This window comes from Haliotis rufescens, unplaced genomic scaffold (assembly GCF_023055435.1).
Source record: "Haliotis rufescens isolate VD_foot unplaced genomic scaffold, xgHalRufe1.0.p SCAF_2, whole genome shotgun sequence".
Classification (NCBI taxonomy): domain Eukaryota; kingdom Metazoa; phylum Mollusca; class Gastropoda; order Lepetellida; family Haliotidae; genus Haliotis; species Haliotis rufescens.
In genome coordinates, this window is record NW_025963890.1 from 54,132,615 (window position 1) to 54,155,829 (window position 23,215).

A 23,215-nucleotide genomic window follows, 5' to 3' on the forward strand; every position below is an offset into this window, starting at 1 on the left:
CCCGTTAGTCGCCTCTTACAACAGGCATAGTCGCATAGTTGCCTTTTACGGCAAGCATGGGTTGCTGAAGACCAACTATTACCCGGATCTTCACGGGTCCAGTAACATAATCAGGGCGACTCCCAGGATGTGTGTAAATACGTTTCTCTTGTAGAAGAGTATACAATATTCATACAGTTCTTAAAGTCTTTTGTTACCGTTAGCTTGAACTACATATCTTATCCTCACTCTAAACATAAGTTGTCAATCATAGATGTTAAAAAAAACCAAACCAGTCGTATGGTTACAAGTCTCCATCAACAGCACCACTGAAGAAGCGTCAATCAATCGGAATACCAAGTGCATGTTCCGACTTCGGTTTCATAAGGTAGCCATTTGTCTCTTGCACATCACCGTTTTGCATTCTGGGACATCGGTGAAACAACATACAGCTCAGCCTGGTTCCCTGGGTATGCTGCGCTGGCGCTACCAGCGCAACATACCCAGGGAACCAGGCTGCATACAGCTTCACACACCGACACATATATAAACCTTCTTTCAGAAAATCGATAGCAATTGTCTCTCACGCTTCCAGACAAGCTCGTTTTGCACAGAATCCACAATCTAGGTGACCTCATGAGATAGCACGAGCCATTATAATTATTATCATGATCACTACAGGGGTCGATACACGTTCGGCATGTCAGCAATCGCCACCTTCTTCTTGACAACGTATGTATTATCATCCTTGAAAGCAGATGCCAGTTTGTCAGTGAGGGATTTACACTGTCGAAGCTGTCGCAAACACTCTATGCTGTTGACGTTCAGGATGGAGGTGATGCACTCCAAGCACCTGCCACTTGCTACCCGTTCTTTGTGGTTCCGCCCACAGTCGAGCGAGCTGTTCTGGATGGCTGTGATTAATCCGGGTAGATGACGGAGAATTTCCCTTGAAGGGCGTTCGATGAGCTCCAAACGTCGGAACAAAATATCGGCTTTAGCATCCCCGCTCAGTGAATTGAAATCAGAGTAGGACTTCATGACGTATGTCGGTCTGTAAACTGCCATGCTTGCAAATTTATCAAACGCTTTTCTCAAACAGTACCGGTCTGCCAGGTAGAGTATATGAGCGAGGTCGCTGTTCGAGGGGTTGTTTTTCTCGCATCGGCACAACAGATACGTCTCGCAGCGTTTCTTCAGCTGTTCCATTTGGTACTCGTCCGCCAGGGACAGGACGACATCTACGTTGTCCTTGTCGATCTGTTTCATCGTCGAGGGGTAGATACACAGAAGGAATTCGACAAAGTCTCTGTATTTCTTGCCTGGGAGAGGAATCTCCATTGCAGATTTCTCTTTGAAGTCTGAATGAAACATGCGGCAGAAAACAGGCGAGGATAGCGCCAAGACGATTCTTTCAACATAGATCTTCTTGTCTTCGACTATGATTATAAGATCTGTTGTAGCGGATTCATTGGTAAACATAACATTTTCGTCCTCAGAACTATCGTCTGATGCCAGGTTTTCCGCCATCTTGGAATACTGAGTCAGAAGCGATCGATACAGCGATGACGGAATTGGCAAACTTCTCCCGCAGGCGAGGTGAAGTTGTAACCATCACAATTGCAGTATTGATTCCATTACGTGTTTGAAGGAGTTTAATGAGTGAACTTTGAGTCAGGATACCCAGTTCTTCATGTAAACGACGTGGCAGTGGGAATATTATCAAAGTAAAACTATCGCGCAATAAAATGGGATAATGGCCAACACATAAGTCAAGTGCCTGACTGAGTGAGTCAGTTGGAATTTGAGCCGCTTTTAGCAATATTCCCATCAATCGCGGCGCGTGACAATGCAATGCATTCTTTCGGCCAACCTCGCCCTATTCCGTAATCGAACCGGAAAATGCCGATCGTGTTCAGATGGCACGACATCAAGTCTTGTACCCACTTAGGAATTCGAACCAAGATCATGGGCAAGCCCACCGTTCAACCAATACGTTACGCTACCGGTTTCACTATATATAGGTACATTAAGTAACATTAACGTCAACAACATTGGCAACTCTTTGGTAAAGAAATAGATATAATAAATATCATGAAATTATTTAAACATGGTCCTTAATGATTTCTGTAATCTGGACGGTACCGTCCCCGGTTAAATTGTCCGTATTATAACGAACAATCAGTACGGAATAATGCCCCTTTGTGTATTAAGATCAGTGGCGGATCCATAGGGGGAGTATTGCCTGCCATGATATTATGTTGATTTGTTTGTTGAAGTAAATTAATTTTACCCACATTCACATACAACATTTGATGTTTTAAATTTATGTCAAATCTGATGCAAACATAATAAAGTCAGGCAAACAGTTTGTATTTAAGTAATTTGTTTCATGGAAATTACGTGCACTCCATGACGGGTATATAGGAGCCAAGTTTAGCAAAAACATGTGCTGCACGTGCAAGATATGGCATATAGAGCCCTTCCTTTGGGTACGTGTAATATGATGCCGCGCGTGCTGCACGATATTAGTTCGAGTTTGTCAGTGTCAAATGAATAAGGCAACGTCGTTGATAACAATAGTTTATTTCGTAAAGTTGATTGACGGGTGGGTCTTACTGGTATTTACAACTCATGGGCGATAACTCATGTAGATCATAGAACTTATTTAGACCACATACATGGGAAAATATTACATTTATAAATAAGGTCTAAATCGGAAAAGATTTCCGTCTGTAACCCTGCTTCAATTCAATTTCCTGTGCTAAATAAATGATACTTTTAACCAGGAGTATATTGTTTTTCAAACTTCGCGGCAGGGTTAACGTTCGGAAGCTTAACCTAGAAATCTAAAATAGTGAAAGTGTATTGCAAGAACAAATTGGGTTACACTTCACAGAACATCGACACTGATTTCCATTTCAATATTTACAAGTTGCTTTCATCCTTAACTATTTTACAAGCAGTGTCATTTAACATATCGAATACAAAATAAAAGCATTTTGTCTCATTGTAAAAAAGGTAAAAATGCGAAAGTGTATATGTACAAATTAATTACAACATAGAAAGGACCAATTCCGTGATATTAGTCCTTTTACAAAAACTTTACAAAATATACAACTTGTGGTCAGTGAGAGCAAGTTAGTAGGTCAAAAGGTTATAGATTTACAATACGTGCTGTTTCGATATTGTACAATTTTTCAGGTTGGCAAAAACGCCAATATCTGATAATATATACAGCTGTGTAAATGTACAGTATATGTCATACCAACAACATGACAAAATAAAACTTGGACAGATTCAAAGTATATACATGACGTCACAACATTCGATGTATAACAATGTATAAAAAATATTAACAATAACATTTTTTGTCTCCATTGAAATAATGGATATAACAGATGATAATATTTTTTTATATTTTTTTTTATCATATATCTCATATACAGGTCTACGGCACTTGTTCGGAGCGTGAACAACAGACAAGATAGTCCCGTTATGATATCAATTCAGTAAGTATGAGCCATATATATATATATACATAGAGCAGCGTTAAAGTTCGCTGCAGACAAGATACAAATGCTTTGAACAATGTAGCACAAATTAAATAAACATAATTAATGAATATATTCAGCACTTTTTATAAATCACGATCGCAAAGTAGTAGCACCTTATATCACGATAGACTGTCGGGTGCACATTTATTAACAGCTGAAATAATACCCATGGCACCATCAAAACAAAAGCAGTCATCAGATATGTCAGTATGACCCACGGAACATATAGAAAACCCATGTAGAAATTATGTCATGGGGACACAAAGTGTGATAAGTATCTCAACCTAAAACACGGATCACTATTGTTCATTTCATATCAAGCAAGTCAAATCGAAACATCACGGGCGATGATGTTGGTAACCTCTGATGATGTTGGCCAATCTCCGATGCTATCTCGGTAACAGAGCACGGAGGTCACGTGAAATGAATCATATTGAAAAATACCCAACCTAGTCGAGATATTGTTTCCAAGTTTCCAAGATTTCCATCAAATCAGTGGACGTCGGTCTATCCTCCGGGCCAGCAACCCAGCACTGGGTGTACAGATCTTGATACAGTTTATCAAACGGCTCATCTCCAATGACGGGATGTTTTGGTCGGAGTCCATACGCGACAACACCGAAGATGACAACGTGCTGGTTTTCATTAGCGTAGGGAGTTTCCCGACTTAGCATCTGCCACAATGTCACTCCAAAGGAATAAATGTCAGCTTGTAAAGACGGCGGCCCTCCTTTGAGGAGTTCAGGTGCCCGGTATGCAAAGGTTCCGGTTAACGCAGATCGGTTTGTGGGACTAACTCGACCCGTATTGAACTCCACTTCTTGACAACAACCAAAATCGCCCAACTTGCAGTCGTCATCTTGGGTGAGAAGAATGTTCACGGGTTTAATGTCCAAGTGAACGATGCAGTTGTCGTGAGCGTATTGGACAGCACTTGCGATCTGAAGGGCGTACTTCAGCCTCCGTACCATGCACAACTGCTGGTCCATATTGTTTATAACACCGTGTAGTGTCTGGTCACTCACATACTCCATCACTACCCATGCACCGTCGTTGAAGTCCTCCAGCGTCGTTGCAGTGATGGTCCTGATAATATGGGGATGTTTGAAGTTCAAAATCGCCAGCTCAGCCTTGAAGCTCTGTATTTGAGCTTGGGGGTTTTTGGTTACAGCGTGGAGAATTTTGACTGCAACTTCTTTGTTTTTGTACGTCCCCAAATACACCGACCCAAACCCCCCCGAGCCTAACAAACGACCCAGGGACACGTCTTTTTTCGATAAGGTTGCACCACTGAGACTCTCGATGGTGTAGTCATATGTATTGTTTGGTAAACTCAGGGATCGCGATTGGCGATAAATCACATCACACACCATCGCGATATCAGTTCCGTCCTCCGTCGGTCCGTCGTCTGCGTCTTCTGCAACTTTCGGCATCACGTAACAAACGCCTTTTCAGGCAAACTGGTATCTTTCATTTTCAGTACAATGCTGCGCGTGTCGAAAGCTGTACTGCCACCTTATAGCTTTAAAGTAGTCCTTAAACGTCAGAAAGTGATTGGTAGACAAAATATTTCAAACGGATTACCGCTTGAAGATACAAACTATTCTCACTCGTTGTCTGAGTAGACTTGGCAAAATAACAAATTTGGATGAAATGAAAACATTGTGATTTCAAGCATTGGCTATTGTCCTGTAATCTGACGCCACGCGTCCTGCGTGTTTCACGTACTTGTTTTGCTAGTGACCATGTTTTGATTGACTAGGACCCAAATGGATAGGCTTCTATCACCATAACACACTGGCGAAAGTTCCGTGCAAAATGCTTGCACGTTTTTGTACAAGATTGTCAGGTAACGATGACGTTTTGTAGTGATGTAAATTTCAGTGTAAGTCCAAGCTATTTTACAAATAATAACACTATACGTGTTCATAAATTTATAAAGATACGACTCCGTCCGAACCCACTTAAAATATTTCACACAGCCAATATCTGGTTTATTTGTTCAATGCTAAGCTATTTCTGTAAACACATTTGATAATAAATCGTAACTTAAAATAGAAAGGGGGCTGGCGGAAGGATTCCGTTGAGTTGGCTTACCAAGTTTATCCGCTGTGTAAATCGTAATTTTGGACACCCTTTCCAAACACCAACCAACCAAACACCAAAAATAATTTTAAAAAAGAAGAAAAAACACCAAAATCAAAACACCAATAAAAACAACAACCTTAACACCCCCCCCCAAAAAAAACAAAACAAACAACAACAACAAACAAACAAAAACCAACAAAACAAAAACAACAACATGAAAAACAACAGTTTTAAAGCAAATTTACCTTGAACGTTATACCTAAAACACACACATATTTTGAAATACGACCATGGTATCATCTGACTGAGTAATTGTTCATTATACTTTGGATGGTACTAAGTACAAAACCTTTATCTGTAAAAGCTGGGTGAGTCGAAATGTATTTTAATCAGTACTTATTGAACAGGGTGCATGCAAAAAGGCACCTCAGCAAAACGTCACCGACTTCTCGGGCGAAAACGAAACCTCATTTGGCGAAAACGGCACCTCTGTTTTTAATAACGATAAAAACGTAGTAGTATATATAATTTATTTACATGCTTCATTATTACATGTTGTGGTATATGTTATCCTTGGGCGGGGACACGGTCGGTTATTCTTGTGATGTCGGCTGCCAGCAGAAAGGGGAGATATAAGAGACGCTATCTTTGGCACAACTTCGTAACAACAATGTCTAGCATGTTTTTATTGTCGCATAAATCATCGTACTCCTTTTGTTTTGAGCAACATCACTAATCCGTTAAATCGCCTAAATAGCATCTAATGCCTTCTTTTTGGAGTTATGTCCCTTTGTTTACACTCGCTAGGTGACACTGATAAAAGCACTTCCGTTAGAATTGTTTAGCTTTTTAAGAACAGGCATGCAGTTGTTATTATCAAACAATGGTACGATAAACAGACGTGAAGATGGACAAAGATTCATGTAAGTGCAGTCTGTTACTCGGAACACATTTCCTACAACATTTACAGTTTTGTTACGGTAACAAAAACGTGTATATTAGTAAACCCTCAGTTGTGAGGGGTTAACATTAGGCGACAGCAACACTACAGGGGTAGACAACAGGTAAAGAGTCCGCTAGCCCAAGGAAATTTCCCAACAGTTAAAATATCATGATGGGTAGTAGACCTTTTATGGGATGTTTTTTATGCTATCGCTATTCGGGATACCGTTTCCAGTCCAGGATCGATTTGTCAATCTGGGCGCGCGCATTATTCAGGGTTATAGCGAAAACGGCACCTCAGCAAACGTTTTGCTGAGGTGCCGTTTTAGACTGCACCCCATTATTCATGGTTATTGGAAACATCTCAAGTTTCTTCACTACTTCTCGTCAACTAGTGACAACACATTTAATTCATTGTGGGTGGTTAATCGTGTCACAGCGTGTTTGCTTCATGTGGGAAAAGAGTCTGATGTGATGCATGATTTCATCAACTTGGTACAACCCAGCCATGAGCATGGGTGTTGTGGCAAATCTGGATTCCGGATTAATAACTGAAATACTGTTCAAAGGTTTCACTCACTTTGAGTATATACATGCTAACTACTGTTACTAATATAATGGTAACAATATTTTTCAGGGCATTATCATTTTACAGAAGCTCGAGGTCTGCCGTAAATAGCCTGACGAAGGAGGTCACCGAGTTACGTATAGCAACGTCATAGAATATGATATAAGATGACACCACAAACGAGATATGTGACGCCAATGATGTCACATAACAATAGAACAGATAGCAGCCCGTCATTAGGGAAATGCAGGCTGCTATCAAGTTACAGTGGCCCACAGATTTCTGATAACATGTAGCCTTTTTGTGATAATTCTATCTATTTTAGCTATAAGGGAAGGTAATCATGGTAATGCCCGAGGGGACATTAAGTTCCAATAAATGGTCCCATACATGGTACTTTAAGGTCAACTTAGAATAGGTACAGGTTCTATTTGCCATTTGTTTAATGATGTAGTTTTTTAAAAACAAATTTTTCGGCTAAAGAATGTCTGCAAATATACTCACGGACAAAACAAACACAAACCATACATGTTGGTTAATATCACATGTGACAAGATGCACCATTTATCTCGGGGCAGGATTAGTGTGTTAAGTTTGAAAATCATGTCACAGCATATTGTGATGAGAATAGAGACACTGTGGTAACACTTGACTGATAGTTTGTTTTGTCATTAAAATCGTACACATGGGAAACATCTCTTCTTAACGTACATTATTCTCTCTATGTTTCAATGGTTCGTGTTTCTTTTGGTGGTGAGTATATATTCAATTATTTGAATTTCTTTTTCTGTTATGACATGACATGCCCATGTTTCAGTTTTCAAGGACAGAGTGCTACACAGACTCTATGGAGACAAAGATACTGACCTAGTGAAGCATCAGAATGATCGGTCATCACATGAGACAACTAGGACAAGCCCCAGCCACCAGGTGGCTGCAAAGAGGAAGATGTACACCGTGTCTCCAGCTCCCTGTGACTGGGGGGACAACTCTGTCAACAACAATGTCAAAACCTCGACAGAGTTACCTCCCATCATCAGTGAATCAGACTCGTCAGAGACAAACGAATGTAATTTTCTGTTTCTGGTATATGTATATGGCTATCTAATATGTATTGTTCTTATATCTGTGCTGATGTTTCTTTGGAGACAGAAACAGATTTTTTTGGCTGGCCTGACGAGACTATGCATAGTCCAATACAAAATAGCGTAACATAACTACTTGGAGACTGTCGTGCAGATTTTGGTCAACTGCAGGGTTTACAAATCATGTGTAGTGCCAACTAGCCATGTTTAATAAGGGTACTCAAGTGATTTGATGCACTTCATGAGGTAAAACCTGTCTAATTACAGTATAGATCTTGATTATTGATCAGATTGTCTTGACTGGGGGCCGCCAGTTTGTTTGAAGCAAATGCAAGTGATATGAGAGATGGAATTTGATTGGTCAATAGAAGGGACATAACTCATAATAGCCACTGGTGGCGCTACAATCGAGCTTAGAAATTCCAGCTTAGTTCGGCAAGGGTGGAAACTGGAATTTAATGGTCAGTTAACTCCCTTGCCTCATGAAGATGGGTGTGTGTGAGTATGTGGAGTATAAATTATGGACCAGCCCTCGGGACCACTCACTTTAGATGCCAGCAAGCTTTCTGACATTTCTGCTTGACACATAACATGTCATGGACCACCAGGTAAGTTGTCCCTGAAGAGTGAGTGAATATGGTTTGACGCCGCTTTTAGCAATATTCCATCAATATCACTCCTGGGGACTCCAGAAATGGGCTTTACACATTGTACCCATGTCACCAGGTACTTCAAAAATTCAGGCTAGTCCGCTACCCCAAGTCTACTAAATTGTGCTGAGACCAAGTAAAAATCCAACTATGTTAGTCCTCATAGACTAGAAGCATATGAGGGCAATAATTCTGAACCAGTACTTCATGTTTCAATTACGTTTCAAACTGAAAGAAAATTTGTACATTGTACATTTCTGTCTCGGTCACACAGGACTGGCTACAAACTCTGAGGAAGTGTGAAATAGTGAGTGAGTGAGTATGGTTTTACGCCTGCTTATAGCAATATTCCAGCAATATCACGCCGGGGGTCACCAGAAATGGGCTTCACATATTGTACCCATGTCAGGAATCGAACCTGGGTCTTCAGCGTGACGAGCGAGTGCTTTAACCTCGGGGCTACACGACCCCCCTGACCCTGAAGAAAGGCAAACAAATTTTCATTTGTATCCATAATGTCAGATGCAAACTTGTGTTTTTATTTCAAGCCCGTTAGAATGATGTGTTTTCTCAAGGCACTGTTGTATGAGGGCAGACTCTAGATGGGAATATCGCCTAGCCATACCAAGTTCAGTCAGTTCAGTTGTGGGCAGACTCTAGATGGGAATATCGCCTAGCCATACCAAGTTCAGTCAGTTCAGTTGTGGGCAGACTCGCTGACTTGGTTGATACATGTCAATTGTGTAGATTGATGCTCATGATGTCAATCACTGGATGACTTGAGTTCAGTAGGAGGAGACCAATCCACCAGGTCAACATTGTGTTCAGTTGATTCTTATTTTCTTCCTCATATTCTGCCTTAGTATCTCCAGTTGGTCAACCTATAGATATTTTGTAATGTGGCATTACCTTGGTGTTTGAAATCAAGCTGACCCGTGAAGATCAGGGGTAGAATATGCCTTCAGCAACCCATTCTTACCGTTAAAGGCGACTATGCTTGTTGTAAGAGGCGACTGACGGGATTGGGTGGTCAAGCTTGCGGACTTGGTTGATGCATGTCATCGTATCCCAATTGCGTGGGTTGATGCTCATGATGTCAATCACGGGATTGTCTGGTTCAGACTTGATTATTTACGGACAGTCATCATATAGCTGGAATATTGCTGAGTGCAGCAATAAACAACAAACAACCAAACAGACATTGAAATCGTGCTATATTAAACTAATTATTTTTTTGTAAATGTAAGTAATACCTATTGCATTTTGGTGTTTCAGCTGATGATGGCGCTCAAACACCATATAAAAGGAGAAAAAGAAGAGGAAAAAGGTTTAAGATTGATCCAAAAAAAGCTGATGTGCCTCGATGTGAGTCAGGAACATTAGATGTAAAATCTGAATCATCAAAACAAACAAATAATTTTGATTCCAATTCAGGTGAACTGACAAAATTGACAAAAAATCAGAAGAGGAAGTTAAAGAAAAAGAAACAGAAAGAGAAGGTGAAAGAAAGTTTGCCCAGTGACCTCAACACAGAGTTTGTGTATGGAGGAACGTGTGACCAGTGACCTCAACACAGAGTTTGTGTATGGAGGAACGTGTGACCAGTGACCTCAACACAGAGTTTGTGTATGGAGGAACGTGTGACCATTGACCTCAACACAGAGTTTGTGTGTGGAGGAACATGTGACCATTGACCTCAACACAGAGTTTGTGTGTGGAGGAATATGTGACCAGTGACCTCAACACAAGTTTGTGTGTGGAGGAACGTGTGACCAGTGACCTTAACACAGAGTTTGTGTGTGGAGGAACATGTGACCATTGACCTCAACACAGAGTTTGTGTGTGGAGGAATATGTGACCAGTGACCTTAACACAGAGTTTGTGTATGGAGAAACATGTGACCATTGACCTCAACACAGAGTTTGTGTGTGGAGGAATATGTGACCAGTGACCTCAACACAGATTTTGTGTATGGAGGAATATGTGACCAGTGACCTCAACACAGATTTTGTGTGTGGAGGAACATGTGACCTCAACACAAAGTTTGTGTATGGAGGAAAGTGTGACCTCAACACAGAGTTTGTGTATGGAGGAACATGTGACCATTGACCTCAACACAGAGTTTGTGTATGGAGGAACGTGTGACCTCAACACAGAGTTTGTGTATGGAGGAACGTGTGACCTCAACACAAAGTTTGTGTGTGGAGGAACATGTGACCATTGACCTCAACACAGAGTTTGTGTATGGAGGAAAGTGTGACCATTGACCTTAACACAGAGTTTGTGTGTGGAGGAATATGTGACCAGTGACCTTAACACAAAGTTTGTGTGTGGAGGAACGTGTGACCAGTGACCTCAACACAGAGTTTGTGTGTGGAGGAACATGTGACCATTGACCTCAACACAGATTTTGTGTGTGGAGGAATATGTGACCATTGACCTCAACACAGAGATGGTGTGTGGAGGAATATGTGACCAGTGACCTTAACACAGAGTTTGTGTGTGGAGGAACCTGTGACCTCAACACAGAGATGGTGTGTGGAGGAATATGTGACCAGTGACCTTAACACAGAGTTTGTGTGTGGAGGAACGTGTGACCTCAACACAGAGTTTGTGTGTGGAGGAATATGTGACCAGTGACCTTAACACAAATTTTGTGTGTGGAGGAACGTGTGACCAGTGACCTCAACACAGAGTTTGTGTGTGGAGGAATATGTGACCAGTGACCTTAACACAGAGTTTGTGTGTGGAGGAATATGTGACCAGTGACCTCAACACAGAGTTTGTGTATGGAGGAATATGTGACCAGTGACCTCAACACAGAGTTTGTGTGTGGAGGAACGTGTGACCAGTGACCTTAACACAAAATTTGTGTGTGGAGGAACACGTGACCTCAACACAGAGTTTGTGTATGGAGGAACGTGTGACCTCAACACAGAGTTTGTGTATGGAGGAATGTGTGACCTCAACACAGAGTTTGTGTATGGAGGAACGTGTGACCTCAACACAGAGTTTGTGTATGGAGGAACGTGTGACCTCAACACAGAGTTTGTGTATGGAGGAACGTGTGACCATTGACCTCAACACGAGTTTGTGTGTGGAGGAATGTGTGACCTCAACACAGAGTTTGTGTGTGGAGGAACGTGTGACCTCAACACAGAGTTTGTGTATGGAGGAAAGTGTGACCATTGACCTCAACACAGAGTTTGTGTATGGAGGAACGTGTGACCTCAACACAGAGTTTGTGTGTGGAGGAACGTGTGACCTCAACACAGAGTTTGTGTGTGGAGGAACATGTGACTTCAACACAGAGTTTGTGTGTGGAGGAATGTGTGACCTCAACACAGAGTTTGTGTGTGGAGGAACATGTGACCATTGACCTCAACACAGAGTTTGTGTATGGAGGAACGTGTGACCTCAACACAGAGTTTGTGTATGGAGGAACGTGTGACCATTGACCTCAACAAAGAGTTTGTGTATGGAGGAATGTGTGACCAGTGACCTAACACAGAGTTTGTGTGTGGAGGTACGTCCGACCAGTGACCTCAACACAAAGTTTGTGTTTGGAGGAATGTATGACTATTGATCTCAGCACAAGTTTGTGTGGTGATCAACGTGTGACCAGTGACCTGAACAAAGTTTGTGTGTAATTCAAAGAATGTGTGATGTCAAAACAGTTTGTGTTTGAACAACATGTGATACAGAAATTGTGTTCTGACATAATAAAGATGACACTTTTGAATTTAAATCAGTACCATTTTTTTCTGCAGATTTATTTGTACAGTGGAACTTGTCAAAACCTTGCCGTGGCCAAAAGTTTAATTTGGTTAGGCAGTAGTCCGGATTAGTCAAGGTTCGTTCAGTTGATGCATGTGATTCATCGGAGACAAAACCCATAATCAGAAAATATATTCAGAAATAGTTTACATTTGTTTTTATTTGCATCATCACCACCATCATCATGACCCCATTGATGTATTAAATAAATATAAAATAAAACGTGAGGAACGTGTGACCAGTGACCTTAACACAGAGTTTGTGTGTGGAGGAACATGTGACCATTGACCTCAACACAGAGTTTGTGTGTGGAGGAACATGTGACCAGTGACCTTAACACAGAGTTTGTGTGTGGAGGAACATGTGACCATTGACCTCAACACAGAGTTTGTGTGTGGAGGAATATGTGACCAGTGACCTTAACACAGAGTTTGTGTGTGGAGGAATATGTGACCAGTGACCTCAACACAGATTTTGTGTGTGGAGGAACGTATGACCAGTGACCTTAACACAAAGTTTGTGTGTGGAGGAACATGTGACCCCAACACAGAGTTTGTGTATGGAGGAAAGTGTGACCTCAACACAGAGTTTGTGTATGGAGGAACGTGTGACCTCAACACAGAGTTTGTGTATGGAGGAACATGTGACCATTGACCTCAACACAGAGTTTGTGTATGGAGGAACGTGTGACCTCAACACAGAGTTTGTGTATGGAGGAACGTGTGACCTCAACACAAAGTTTGTGTGTGGAGGAACATGTGACCATTGACCTCAACACAGAGTTTGTGTATGGAGGAATATGTGACCAGTGACCTCAACACAGATTTTGTGTGTGGAGGAACATGTGACCTCAACACAGAGTTTGTGTATGGAGGAACGTGTGACCTCAACACGGAGTTTGTGTATGGAGGAACATGTGACCATTGACCTCAACACAGAGTTTGTGTATGGAGGAACGTGTGACCTCAACACAGAGTTTGTGTATGGAGGAACGTGTGACCTCAACACAAAGTTTGTGTGTGGAGGAACATGTGACCATTGACCTCAACACAGAGTTTGTGTATGGAGGAAAGTGTGACCATTGACCTTAACACAGAGTTTGTGTGTGGAGGAATATGTGACCAGTGACCTTAACACAAAGTTTGTGTGTGGAGGAACGTGTGACCAGTGACCTCAACACAGAGTTTGTGTGTGGAGGAATATGAGACCAGTGACCTTAACACAGAGTTTGTGTGTGGAGGAATATGTGATCAGTGACCTCAACACAGAGTTTGTGTATGGAGGAATATGTGACCAGTGACCTCAACACAGAGTTTGTGTATGGAGGAACGTGTGACCAGTGACCTTAACACAAAATTTGTGTGTGGAGGTACGTGTGACCTCATACTGACCTTATCTTAAGTGAAGAGATCTAGAGAGCATGACACGAGCTGATACTTTTGTGAGATCAAAATGTCCGAAAGGGTAATTAAATATGAAACCTGAATATAACGAACACATATCGTGCTATGCATGATATTGCGTAAACCAAAACTGACAACAAATTGACCCTTAATGCTGTGTGACGGTGATTCTCACGTCCGTCTTCACTATCAACGTGACATTGACTGCAATAGCTTGTTAACACTGCGAATCACTTCACAGAATAGTTCACGTACGTTAACGATGGACATGGCGCTTACCTATCTACTTTCCCTCATCGTAGGGTTATTGGTCTGGCTACTTTACCAGAAATGGTCGAGCTATCGGAAACGCCCTTTACCCCCAGGACCCTCTGGTGTGAGGGTATTCTCGGAGATAATCAGCGCCCTTCAGTCGCAGAGAGTCCACCTGTCGGCGGTAAAATGGGCCAAGGAGCACGGCGACATGTTTTCCGTGAATGCCATCGGGAAGACCATGGTGTTCTTGAACACATCTGAACTGGTCCGAGAAGTGATGAACGGTGCGGACTTCAAAGCAGTCACCAACGACAGACCCGAGACCTTCTTCGGTAAATACGTGGCCAACAACTACAGTAACATCACAGAGTTCGTGACGTACGACAGCACGTTGGTGTATTTCAGGAAAATGTTTCACAACTCTCTGAAACTGTACGGGGACGGTGTTCACAGTTTTGAAGCATTGGCATTGGAAGAGCTTCAGAACGTTGCCCACATTCTGAGTACGTCTTCCGGAAACGTGGACATGGAAACAGTGTTTTCGGAGTCACTTTTACGTGTAATTCATATTCTGGTAGGTGAAGGTCATTCATATCCTGGTAGGTGAATGTCAATCATATTCAGGAAGGGGAAGGTAATACATATTCTTCTTGGTGGAGGTAATCCATATTAGTGAATGTGAAGGTCATTCAATAAGATGTTTGATTTGAACTTTAACCCGGTGGCCTTATCTGGGTCGCCGCGATTGTTCAAATCTTGTTTGTTAGTAATTATGATTAAAGAACGTTAGTCGACTTCGACCCCTTACTTACGTCCTTATTTGAATCGTTTTTTTCCAAATGACCCCTTTCTAACCAACTTCCCAATTCTTTTATATCGTGTTCAGTGAGTAAACCTCACATTTATTTAACGCACGAAAACTATCTTTCTTTTGATTTTCTCTTTTGCCGTTAAACTTATCATCGATTGAAACTGCGTTCATGACGATTAAACTGGATTATGAAACGGTATCATACTTATCCAAACATTGTATTTCCTGTTCTAATTTTTAACATTGGCGAAGAAAATGTTTATAATTTTGTAGGTCAGCTTTGGTAGCACACACGATAAGTATTAGCTCCAGAACGTCTTCCGCCGTGATGTAGATCGTGTTGATATGTTGATGTTTATATGTGTTTTACCTCATATGTCGAGTGTAATATCGTAATGATAGGTGTTCCACATGTCACTGGTGACGCCCCCACGAAACCTTTAATCGTTTTACGTTTTCGGGAATCCTTATTCAATGTAAACTTTCGATGAAATAATGCACACGTAGTTGGAGGTGATCATTGTCCAGGTTTTTAAAATCCATATATCGATAAAATCGCCTTAATTTTTCAAATTTGTAGCCAATGGGAGTAATGTGAGGTAAATCCCCCAAGGAACATTGGTACATGTTTCTAACTAACTTTCTCACTAACCTAACCCTACCCCCGGTAGTGGGACATGTAGACGAGGAAATACGGTAACGCTTACTGGGTTATACGACCACACGTTCTGCTTTATAAATAATTAATTTATGCATTAGTATTTGATAGTGTTCTTGCATACCAATTATGCATGGATTCTGTGTATCAGATTACACTGCCCCGTCTGATTATGCTCATGATCAAAAGTAAAGTGTACGCCTTAGTGGAGAAAGCCACATGGCACATGCAAAGACCTCTGATCATTGGGAGCGGGTATGGTTTGCGTCATTTTAGAAGAAGAAAAACAAGCCATATGTCGGCGAAGCCACACCAAGAATTGGCTTCAGGCATGTTATAACCATGTAGTGATTCGAAACCGGATTCACTTTGACAACTAGTATTACCAAGGTCGAACTACGGGTAAAGATCGGGGAGAATCTGGAGTTCACACGAGCAGCGGATCCTGGCCTAGCTTAGGTATTCAACTCTTACAACAAGTTTGTAGTCATCCATGCCTCCTGTGACGTAGATCGGGGAGAATCTGGAGTTCACACGAGCAGCGGATCCTGGCCTAGCTTAGGTATTCAACTCTTACAACAAGTTTGTAGTCATCCATGCCTCCTGTGACGTAGATCGGGGAGAATATGGAGTTCACACGAGCAGCGGATCCTGGCCTAGCTTAGGTATTCAACTCTTACAACAAGTTTGTAGTCATCCATGCCTCCTGTGACGTAGATCGGGGAGAATCTGGAGTTCACACGAGCAGCGGATCCTGGCCTAGCTTAGGTATTCAACTCTTACAACAAGTTTGTAGTCATCCATGCCTCCTGTGACGTAGATCGGGGAGAATCTGGAGTTCACACGAGCAGCGGATCCTGGCCTAGCTTAGGTATTCAACTCTTACAACAAGTTTGTAGTCATCCATGCCTCCTGTGACGTAGATCGGGGAGAATCTGGAGTTCACACGAGCAGCTGATCCTGGCATAGCTTAGGTATGCAACTCTTACAACAAGTTTGTAGTCATCCATGCCTCCTGTGACGTAGATCGGGGAGAATCTGGAGTTCACACGAGCAGCGGATCCTGGCCTAGCTTAGGTATTCAACTCTTACAACAAGTTTGTAGTCATCCATGCCTCCTGTGACGTAGATCGGGGAGAATCTGGAGTTCACACGAGCAGCTGATCCTGGCCTAGCTTAGGTATTCAACTCTTACAACAAGTTTGTAGTCATCCATGCCTCCTGTGACGTAGATCGGGGAGAATCTGGAGTTCACACGAGCAGCGGATCCTGGCCTAGCTTAGGTATTCAACTCTTACAACAAGTTTGTAGTCATCCATGCCTCCTGTGACGTAGATCGGGGAGAATCTGGAGTTCACACGAGCAGCAGATCCTGGCATAGCTTAGGTATTCAACTCTTACAACAAGTTTGTAGTCATCCATGCCTCCTGTGACGTAGATCGGGGAGAATCTGGAGTTCACACGAGCAGCTGATCCTGGCCTAGCTTAGGTATGCAACTCTTACAACAAGTTTGTAGTCATCCATGCCTCCTGTGACGTAGATCGGGGAGAATCTGGAGTTCACACGAGCAGCGGATCCTGGCCTAGCTTAGGTATTCAACTCTTACAACAAGTTTGTAGTCATCCATGCCTCCTGTGACGTATAGAAAACTGGAGATTTTTTTAACAACAGATAACTGGCGATAGTGCCCACAGGGAGACGAACATCATCGATGACATGAAGAACTACAACTTGTGGGGTAATCGCCTGAACGGCTTCGACGTCCAGACGGTGCTTGCTACCATCCCCGTGCTGCGGCATTTCCCTATCAAACATGGCCGCATCTGGCAGAACGCTGTCAAGTATAGGGACGCCGTGGCTCAAGTATTTGTCAAGGATCGGAAGGTGAGTATTTTGTTTTCTTCAGTAGTCGGATAAAGTTAGGTTATGGTAATATTTGTAATTATTAATTATTTTTTTCGCCCTGATTACGTTTCCAGGTTTGTCAGCCCCATAACTGTGCTCGTGGGTTTCACCGAAGTGGTAAACGTCTGCGACCTGCATCACTTCGGACTTTCCTCTCACATTAAGCTGACATTCTATAATGATAAAACTGGAATACCGTACACTCACCACACTTCTACATGTATGTAGTGCTGTCGATTTGTACTGCTCTCAGAAGCGAAACACCCTCGGGGAAGATCGGGGTGGGGTGGTGTCCGTGTTGCTGGAGGAACAGAGACGGAAGGAGGAGCAGCAGCAGCAGCAGCAGGCAGGTGCCCGGGGACTCACGGACGACCAGATATCAGCCATCACACTCGACATGAGTGCAGCAGGTGAGATACAGAGAAGACAACACTATACACATAGTTTCTGTGTCGTTTGCGCACTATACTCGTCCACGATTTGCCTTTCAAGACGAAAACGTCTGTGCCCACCCTACAGACACTACCTCCAGCAGCAAAACAACACCAGAATGCAATGTCCAGCCCTGAGTCCTGGCCTTTCCCCAATAGAGCACGTCTGGACCATGATCGGGAGGCCACCCGAGTCAAAGGCCACCCGCTACTCAGCGGAACGGGTCCAGGCGCTGCAGAGTAGCGGACAACACCCTCAAATTATCATTCGGAGATTGATTCGGACCATGTCACACCGCATAAACGAATGTTTGACCCATCTTGGGAGCATGAAGTGGGGCGGGTATGGCGGGTAAGAGATACTTGTCAACACTTAAATCGAAAATTGGTCCTGTCAATTATTATTTACAGAGTTATGGCCCTTGCTCCATGCTTTTCAGCTTAGTGCGTAGTGTGTGCAATGGGGACACGTTTTCTCAGAAACTACTGAAGTTACATTTGTAAAAGTTTACATGCCTATTTAAGAGATATTTGTCGAGACTGAGTTTTCGAAAGTTGGTCCCGTAAATTATTTATTTACAGAGTAACGGACCTTGATCCATGTTTTTGTTCTTGGTGCATAGTGTGTGCAATGCGGACATGTTTTCTCAGAAACTACGGAAGTTAGCTTAGCTAAGAGATACTTATCAAGACAGTTAATTTTCTTGAGAAAGGGATTTTTGTGTGTATTAATTTTACATTTAATATCTGAAGACATAAAACGCCCCAAGTGCCCATCTCTTCTAAGGCTATATAGGACTTTTTTGATAGTTTTTATCCACTGTTATGTGAAAAAGAAAATTCTAAAGTGCCCAATGGCGGTGGAAAGTGATAATGCTGTTTTCTTGTTAATCAAGTCATCTGAAACGTTCACCTTCTGACTACACGCCCTTGTCATCCTTCTCCATTATTTGCACACTCACAATACTCCGCCAACATGTTCTATTGTGTTATGTTAGACCTCGTCCTTCCATTTTCTTATCCATCCATTACAATCACTCGGCACCTCTTTGTATTTCTGCGATCATCTGTTATTTAAACCAGCGTTATAGATGGCGTTATCGTTACAGCATACCTGACTTCGAAAGGGGCTCTCGTCGGCATGTTCCTGTCGTTTCTGCATTACCCACATATTCAGGAACGGATATATAACGAGATCGAGGCTAAGATAGGAACTCGTAACCCTGTTATTGAGGACCGCTCCAGTCTTCCTTACACCGAAGCAACCATTCTAGAGCTCCTGAGGTACATCAGTCATGCAGTGCTGGGAGTTCCACACAGTTGTAGAAAGGACATCGAAGTAAGAGGGTTCACCATTCCAAAGAATGCTATGGTACGTAGAACTTATTGGCAACGGGTCTTTAGCATGCATTTGTCATGTGAGGAATGAATACTGATTTTCAGGGGAGGGGTGCATCAAGAGTACTGTGGTAGTGATAATGATGATGATGATGATGATGATTCATTAACACGTGCTTATGATGAATCGTACATTGGCGATTTCTCAAGAGTACTGCTGTGCGGTGCCAGGCAACTAACACATACATTCTATGCAAATTGTGTGAAGGGCGGGTGCTCTCTGTAGGGCATGTCATGCTTACGATTTTCAAAGACCACCTGGTGTCGTCACTGATTTTCAGTGATCAATTCATATAAGTTTTACCGCTATTTTGCCTTCTATGCTCAATGGAATCTGTTTCGTCGGACAATCGAGACTGGTTATTTTCTGGCGTTGGCTTTCATATTTATGATTATGGTATTGTTGCTTCATGTTTTGTGTGTTGTTTAACGCCACACTCAGCAATATTCCAGCTATATGACGGCGGTCTGTAAATAATCGAGGCTGGACCAGACAATCCAGCAATTGACATCATGAGCATCGATCCACGCAATTGGGATACAATGACATGCATCAACCAAATCAGCGAGCCTGACCACCCGATCCCGTTAGTCGCCTATTACGACAAGCATGGGTTGCTGAAGACCTATCCTACCCCTATACTCCTTCCCATACAGGTGTACATATAGGAGTCCGGACCTTAGACATTTTACGAGCTATACGTCAAAGCACGTTCAATATTCGCCTTCATTATGATGCTCTCGGGTTTCACTAAAACGTGACACTGAAATGCTGTTCCCAGCTGTGTTAACCCCATCACACCCACTCTGATTCTGTGTCAGGTGGTCTCCAACCTGTGGTACATCCACCACGACGAGGCTGTGTGGGGAGACCCGTGGAAGTTCCGTCCGGAGAGGTTCCTCCGAGATGACGGGACACTCCTCGGCGGGGAACACCCCCTCAGGCGGAAGTAAGTAAACATGTTCTTGGGGACTTTCTTTGGGGTGGAATATTAGGTGAAAATAGGATTTTTTAAAAAGAAATCTGTTCTAAAAATTTTAAAGGTTTTGGAGATGATGTGTTGTAGGTTCTGCTTCAAGAGAAAAGACAGGCAACAAAGACAAAAACCTCAGCTCCATCGTAATAGTAAATAGTCACATGTTTTGGAAACATCAATATTTGGTGTTCTCGAAAGGGGCGGTGAGGTAGCCTTAAAGCGTTATAGCGTTCGCCAGTTACGCCGAAGACCCGGGTTCGATTCCCTACTTGGGTACAATGTGCGAAGCCCATTTCTTGTGTCCCCCGCAGTGATATTGCTGGAATAATGCCAAAAGCGGTGTGAAACCATACTCACTCACTCACTCGTAAATATGACGAGACATAGTCCCTGTTGACACTGACCATTTAAATGACGGGTGAAATTTGGTTTAACGTCGCGTTCAAGATTATTGCATTAATATAGCGACGCGGGCGCGCGTATCGGTATGTACTAGTCCGGACTAATGCAGGTTTTATAGTGCTAGTCCACTGAGATACCATCCCGACGTTTAACATGGATACCTCACTCAGATACAGTGTACTGGCTCCGAGCCGACCAGTCCTTGTTTTATCCCCTTAATACCGAGCGCAAGGCAGGGTAAAAGTACGTATTTTAACGTGACTGAGGCACTAGGCTTGGTCACTTGGCAGAACTGGTTTGATTCAATTAATTCACACACCATTTTGGCTGCAGACTCGTTTTTGTATAATTTTCAAAATCAACCTTGCAGCTAATGAGGAGAGTGAGTGAGTGAGTGAGTTGGGTTTAATGCCGCTTTTAACAGTATTCCAGTTATATCGCGGCGTGTCAGCTTAATGTGGGGGGAAAGCCCGAAGTGATGTAGGTCTCAGACGTTTCCCACTTCGGTGAAACCCATGAGCACGGGTATGTTGCTGACAAACCTAGAAACATAATCGGGGCGAAGCGGGATTCGAATCCACAATCATAGGTTTCAGGCGTGCCCTAGGGACGCAACTCTGCACAGCGAATTGCGGCGCCTTAGACGACTGGGCCACCCGTGTCCCCTGCTAATGAGAAGAGTTGCCACACAGAAACAATGTTTTAGTACCACCTGGAACTGATAACCTTGACCTTGGGCATGGGCACCAGGTCACGGAACATAGATCCTCCTAAGAGTAGTGTCTGCTTACAATGTCGCAGTCAGCAGCATTGCATATATATGACGTGGCTTGTTTTTGTTTGTTTGTTTGTTTGCTGTTTAACACCGCACTCAGCAATATTCCAGCTATATGACGACGGTCTGTAAATTATCGAGTTTGGACCAGACAATCCAGTGATTGATATCATGAGCATCGATCCACGCATTTGGTATACGATCAACCAAGTTAGCGAGCCTGACAACCCGATCCCATTAGTCGCCTCTTAGGACGGGCATAGTCGCCTTTTACGACACGCATTGGTTGCTGAATTGTCTACCTGGAACTTCACGGCTCAGACGTGTCTTGAAAGTAATCTTGAATCAAGCTTCAGCGGTAAACCGCAAAAGCAACCACCCACGCCGTCGTGCAAAGATGACGCACAATCAGCTCGAGCACAGTCTATGTCCGATTAAGTGGACTCGTCCGATAACCATTTGAGGAACTTGGGCCAATTCTGTCTCATATTCCCTTTGCAGAGCGTCGTTTAATAAAGCATGACCTCATCGTCCAGCCTGACATGCTATTCTAAATACAAAAAATATTGTTTTATAATTGCTCTCAATGTTTTTAAACGTTTAATTGCGTGAATAATGTTATATTTAGCCTCTTATCCTCTTTTACAGTCTACTTCCGTTTGGGACCGGAAGACGTCAGTGTCCTGGCGAAACTCTTGCGAGGTCAAGGCTGTTCCTGTACGTCACGTTCCTGTTACAGCGTTTCGTGTTTCTGCCACCAGAGGGCGAGACGCTTCCGCCTTTCGACCCGAGTCTCTGGAACCCTGGCATCATCATACAACCGCTGAAGTTCACCTGTAGAGTTTCTTGTCGCCTACAGAAGTGATGCAAGCGCTTCTTTCTCAGAGACTCTTATTCGAAGTGATGAGTTTGATCGGTCATCCCACGCACGTGTTAATTCAATTGTACTTGTATGCTTTCAGAACCCACGAATACATGCATGGGGTTCATGGGATTTATTAAGTCTGTCGTTCCTCAAGTATGAAGATCCCAACACAACAAGGTGTCATGTTGATGAGGATGAAAATACCAAAAAAATATAAATAAGGTTAAATTAGTGGTATTCAGTTACAAGAATCTGTTTGTCATAGTTTACATGCTTGATGAAGTTGCATGCTAGTATCTACATCTAGCTATCATCCACACAAGTGGCGAATCCAAGGGGAGGGTGCAGGTCGTGTTCTAGGTGTGGCCACACCCCTTTTTTGAAATGTGAATGTGAAAAAAAAAATGTTACCTACCATGATAACGTGTTCATTTGGTTTACGTAAAATAAAAAATGGTTCACATATCGTATGTGTGATGTTTCGGTGGAACCCTCAACGGAAGGTACAGATGGCCAAGTTGGAACCCCTTTTTTTTAAAATCATGGATCCGCCCCTGAACACAATTGCTTGTTTTCACATTTTTAACTTCAACTTTGCCCAGACATAAAATGAATGACATCTGTCTAAATGTTATCTATGAACACAATGGCATGTTACGTTCTATGGCTGGCAGTGTAGCTTTGGTAT

At 42.8% G+C, this 23,215-nt stretch overlaps 4 protein-coding genes and 2 long non-coding RNA genes across 8 annotated transcripts; 2 read left to right on the forward strand and 4 right to left on the reverse strand.

Annotated features, from left to right (window-relative positions):
• LOC124143511 (BTB and MATH domain-containing protein 38-like) lies at nucleotides 1-1,604 on the reverse strand. The gene has a single exon (XM_046512515.2). It carries the CDS (start codon nucleotides 1,507-1,509, stop codon nucleotides 655-657), a length of 855 nt encoding a protein of 284 aa, XP_046368471.1. The 5' UTR covers nucleotides 1,510-1,604; the 3' UTR covers nucleotides 1-654.
• A 945-nt stretch (nucleotides 1,605-2,549) lies between these two features.
• Nucleotides 2,550-5,166, reverse strand: LOC124140752 (serine/threonine-protein kinase mos-like). The gene has a single exon (XM_046508474.2). The coding sequence runs from the start codon at nucleotides 4,967-4,969 to the stop codon at nucleotides 3,986-3,988; it is 984 nt and encodes a 327-aa protein (XP_046364430.1). The 5' UTR covers nucleotides 4,970-5,166; the 3' UTR covers nucleotides 2,550-3,985.
• A 1,257-nt stretch (nucleotides 5,167-6,423) lies between these two features.
• LOC124140754 lies at nucleotides 6,424-11,402 on the forward strand. Its single transcript, XM_046508488.2, has 3 exons — nucleotides 6,424-6,547; nucleotides 7,952-8,203; nucleotides 10,145-11,402. The coding sequence occupies exons 1-3, from the start codon at nucleotides 6,532-6,534 to the stop codon at nucleotides 10,432-10,434; spliced, it is 558 nt and encodes a 185-aa protein (XP_046364444.2). The 5' UTR covers nucleotides 6,424-6,531; the 3' UTR covers nucleotides 10,435-11,402.
• Nucleotides 11,403-12,995: 1,593 nt separating this feature from the next.
• On the reverse strand, nucleotides 12,996-13,468 carry LOC125382101. Of its 2 annotated transcripts, none has more exons than XR_007222316.1 (3): nucleotides 13,453-13,468; nucleotides 13,259-13,373; nucleotides 12,996-13,021 (listed from the first exon to the last, which is right to left on the reverse strand). It is a non-coding gene; the product is annotated as an uncharacterized LOC125382101 (long non-coding RNA). The 2 variants fall into 2 exon arrangements; XR_007222315.1 differs by lacking the exon at nucleotides 13,453-13,468 and adding an exon at nucleotides 13,223-13,258 and having other exon boundaries at nucleotides 13,001-13,021; nucleotides 13,302-13,427.
• An 85-nt stretch (nucleotides 13,469-13,553) lies between these two features.
• Nucleotides 13,554-13,956, reverse strand: LOC125382102. Of its 2 annotated transcripts, none has more exons than XR_007222318.1 (3): nucleotides 13,941-13,956; nucleotides 13,611-13,646; nucleotides 13,554-13,574 (listed from the first exon to the last, which is right to left on the reverse strand). It is a non-coding gene; the product is annotated as an uncharacterized LOC125382102 (long non-coding RNA). The 2 variants fall into 2 exon arrangements; XR_007222317.1 differs by lacking the exon at nucleotides 13,941-13,956 and adding an exon at nucleotides 13,726-13,745.
• A 297-nt stretch (nucleotides 13,957-14,253) lies between these two features.
• LOC124140764 (steroid 17-alpha-hydroxylase/17,20 lyase-like) lies at nucleotides 14,254-22,985 on the forward strand. The gene is made up of 6 exons (XM_046508499.2): nucleotides 14,254-14,878; nucleotides 17,446-17,658; nucleotides 17,933-18,089; nucleotides 19,220-19,482; nucleotides 20,331-20,458; nucleotides 22,311-22,985. Exons 1-6 carry the CDS (start codon nucleotides 14,312-14,314, stop codon nucleotides 22,525-22,527), a joined length of 1,545 nt encoding a protein of 514 aa, XP_046364455.2. The 5' UTR covers nucleotides 14,254-14,311; the 3' UTR covers nucleotides 22,528-22,985.
• Nucleotides 22,986-23,215: the final 230 nt, after the last annotated feature.

Excerpts from the sequence above, each read along its gene's own strand:
- LOC124143511 (XM_046512515.2), bottom strand. The coding sequence starts at position 1,509 with ATGGCGGAAAACCTGGCATCAGACGATAGTTCTGAGGACGAAAATGTT.
- LOC124140752 (XM_046508474.2), bottom strand. The coding sequence starts at position 4,969 with ATGCCGAAAGTTGCAGAAGACGCAGACGACGGACCGACGGAGGACGGA.
- LOC124140754 (XM_046508488.2), top strand. Across the intron at positions 8,204-10,144 it reads CTCGTCAGAGACAAACGAAT|CTGATGATGGCGCTCAAACA; the intron begins GTAATTTTCTGT and ends TTGGTGTTTCAG.
- LOC124140764 (XM_046508499.2), top strand. The coding sequence starts at position 14,312 with ATGGACATGGCGCTTACCTATCTACTTTCCCTCATCGTAGGGTTATTG. Across the intron at positions 17,659-17,932 it reads TATTTGTCAAGGATCGGAAG|AAGCGAAACACCCTCGGGGA; the intron begins GTGAGTATTTTG and ends TACTGCTCTCAG. Across the intron at positions 18,090-19,219 it reads ACTCGACATGAGTGCAGCAG|CATACCTGACTTCGAAAGGG; the intron begins GTGAGATACAGA and ends TTATCGTTACAG.